Source organism: Stegastes partitus, unplaced genomic scaffold (genome assembly GCF_000690725.1).
Source record: "Stegastes partitus isolate 25-593 unplaced genomic scaffold, Stegastes_partitus-1.0.2 Scaffold2340, whole genome shotgun sequence".
Classification (NCBI taxonomy): domain Eukaryota; kingdom Metazoa; phylum Chordata; class Actinopteri; family Pomacentridae; genus Stegastes; species Stegastes partitus.
Genome location: NW_007580071.1, coordinates 33,471 through 36,253, shown reverse-complemented (window position 1 = coordinate 36,253; position 2,783 = coordinate 33,471). Strand labels below are relative to the sequence as shown.

Sequence of the window (2,783 nt, the reverse complement as noted above, 5' to 3'; positions counted from 1 at the left end):
CTGTGTGTGTGTGTGTCTGCGACTCTGTGTGTGTGTGTGTGTGTGTGTGTGTGTGTGTGGGAACCAGTGCTCCCAGCCTGCAGCTCCTTATTGGGACAAAAGCGAGGCGTCTGCTGCTGCATATTTTGGAAACTCACTCTCTGAGGTCGGAGTCGCCTTCTTGGACTTTTTGTCTGCCGGAGAGTTTTCTGCTGGATCTGCAGGACGAGAGACACAGAGAGGGTTGGAGCTGTGTGCATATCAGTGTTTACACTGAGCTGTACCGCTGTGACACTCTTTAAACACAGTAAGTGTCCATGAGAGCAGAGTCTGGAAACCTCCACAATAAACTCACCTTCTGCTCCACAGCCTCAGAACACTCAGGACACTCATCAGCTAACAGGGAACTAACCACAAGCTCCACGTCAACCCGGTCAACCCCAAACCCACATGCTGAGCTTCAATTACACTGTCTGTGATACAAATATTCAAAGAAATGTTTTCATTATTTCTGTAAGTCCTGCTGACAGCAGACGTCTCTGAGGTCTCTCCTCCTTCATGTTCTGGTTCCTCAGAGCTGCAGGACTTGATGTAGCAGAGAAACAGGAAGCACAGAGAAAGCGCTCGACTGCGGGAGGCTTACACATGAATTCATATGACAGAACTAAATGAACTGGTGCGCTGGTCAGCACTCAGACGTAAACACCTCTCTGTGTTTCAGTGCGTTCAGGTGAATCGTTGTGTGTCCACAGCAGGAAGCTCCTTCTCCCTGAGTCCCTGCTGTAGCAGCACAAGGCGTCCAGGCTGCATCAGCAAACAGTGGGTGCTGGGTTTGGTGTCCACGTGTACCAGATGCTGCACATCTGATGTCATACACCAGGTTGTACTGATGTCATCATCTGCTTGTTTGTTTTTTTAAATTAATCTTTTTAAATTGGGAATATAACAGTGGACATACAAGATATTACACATATTTTACCCCCCTTCTTGTCTTAATCGTAAAATAAACCCAGGGCCCTCAAAAGGAGGCCAACTACCAGAGCAGCAGAACATAGTCTGTGACAGCAGTAACACCAGGATGCTCTGCAACATTACACAAATAAACAAACAGTATAACGAGTATATACAGAGGTATATGCAGCTAAAAAATAAATAAATAAAATAAACCGGAAATAAGTCTTCAGCACAGGTGAGGAACAATGAAGTACATCAGATTACACAAACGTGGTAAAGGGACAACAGTGGCATCTGTTAAGGCTAACATAAAAGCCAACATTCCTTGTTAGATGATGTGGTGCAGCAGACCTTCTACCTACAGGATGGGCTGGCTAATGTACTGGCTAGCATTAGCTTGCTTTGGCTAACATAGCAGCTAACTTCCTGACCCTTAGAGTCTCCATCTGACTTTAGTATTTTGAAATGTCTGTGGTTTGTGCTCCTCTGACATTCTCACTATGAAAGTGTTCATGGGGATGCAGATCAGGATTCAACATGTGAACGGCTTCAGTTTTAAACACAGGCTGCTGTCTGGTTCCTCACAGCTGCTCTACAAATCCATACATAGTTCAATAGGTGGTGGAATCAAGCATTTCTGTCCCTACAAATGTGTGGTCCTAAATATTAAAATCCTGCATGAAGAACAATCTTTTTGTTTCCAAAGAAACTGATTAAATCCTTCAGCCGCCAGCTTCCAGGAACGGTTTGAGATCTCTGATAAAAAGTGTTTGTGTTGATTTATTCTAATTACAGGAAACAGAGGAATCCTGGTAAATGAGACGGAGGGAGGAGGTCTGTGCTGGTCTTTATCGATCTAACAAACATCTGCTCTCAGACTCTGAATGCTGAGCTCCATTCAGGGGCTTCAGGCGGATGTCTGATGCAGCTGGACATCAACTTCTTCCAGTCTGACTGTGTGAGTGAATCAAACACTCTGGAGGGGAAACAGAGCAGGGCGACAGTGAATACCGAAGGTATTTTCAGTATAAACCTGTAATCCTTTTGCCTTCGACTCACAGAGCGACTTTGGAAAGTGTGTTGAGGCTTCATTCGTGCAAAACACAAAAGAAACATAGAAAAAATGAGGACTTGTTGAAGATGTTAGTGTTCAGAGGACCAACTGAAAGGAGAGGATCAGATCACAACACTTTGTTCTCAGAGTTCATGCGGTTAAAGAATCAGGTTGGACAAACACAGAATATGAAACACAGTGTGAGTTCTTCCTAAAAGCCAAATTAAAGTGCAAATGCTCAAAACTAGGAAGAATTTCTGAAGGCAGTGTGGAGATGTTGTAACAGTTTGAGGAGGGAAAAAAACTAACTGATATTTGATATTTATGATCAGGATCGATGCGGGTTAGAAAAATCTAACTGCGTAAAAGTAGAAAATACCATGAACGTGTGCTATTTTTGTCCTTAAGGTCCTGAGAGTGATGTTGGTAACTGTGGACACATCCCAGAGTCTGCGGTCGCTGATCAGGGCTGGTGCTGCTATAAAGTACTGCATGAATACACAACATGATCATGGCTGTTTGACTTCATGAAAGGATGTGGAGCCGTTCAGCATCCCACTGAGACACAATAACTGCTGCTCATCTGAATGAAGACACATGAGAAGGTTCTTACCGTCGACTAGAACCGTACAGGAACACTCAGCTCTGCCTGCCGGGTTCTCAGCTCTGCATTTATACTGGCCTTCATCCTCGGGCAGAGCTTTGTCGATGGTCAGAGAACAGAGGCCGCCTGCAAACAACATGACACAGCATGAAACAGCATGACACAGCATGACACATGACACATTATGACACA

The 2,783-nt window shown here is 44.6% G+C and overlaps 1 protein-coding gene across 1 annotated transcript in view; it reads right to left on the bottom strand.

The window, feature by feature from the left end:
- The window catches only part of mylka (myosin, light chain kinase a), a 59,749-nt gene that overhangs the window by 28,265 nt on the left and 28,701 nt on the right, over window positions 1-2,783 (bottom strand). Inside the window, exons 17-18 of the mRNA XM_008304867.1 lie at window positions 2,601-2,717; window positions 138-197 (exon numbers count right to left, since the gene is read on the bottom strand). Of these exons, the coding sequence (XP_008303089.1) occupies window positions 138-197; window positions 2,601-2,717 (177 nt within the window). The remainder of the gene's footprint in view (window positions 1-137; window positions 198-2,600; window positions 2,718-2,783) is intronic.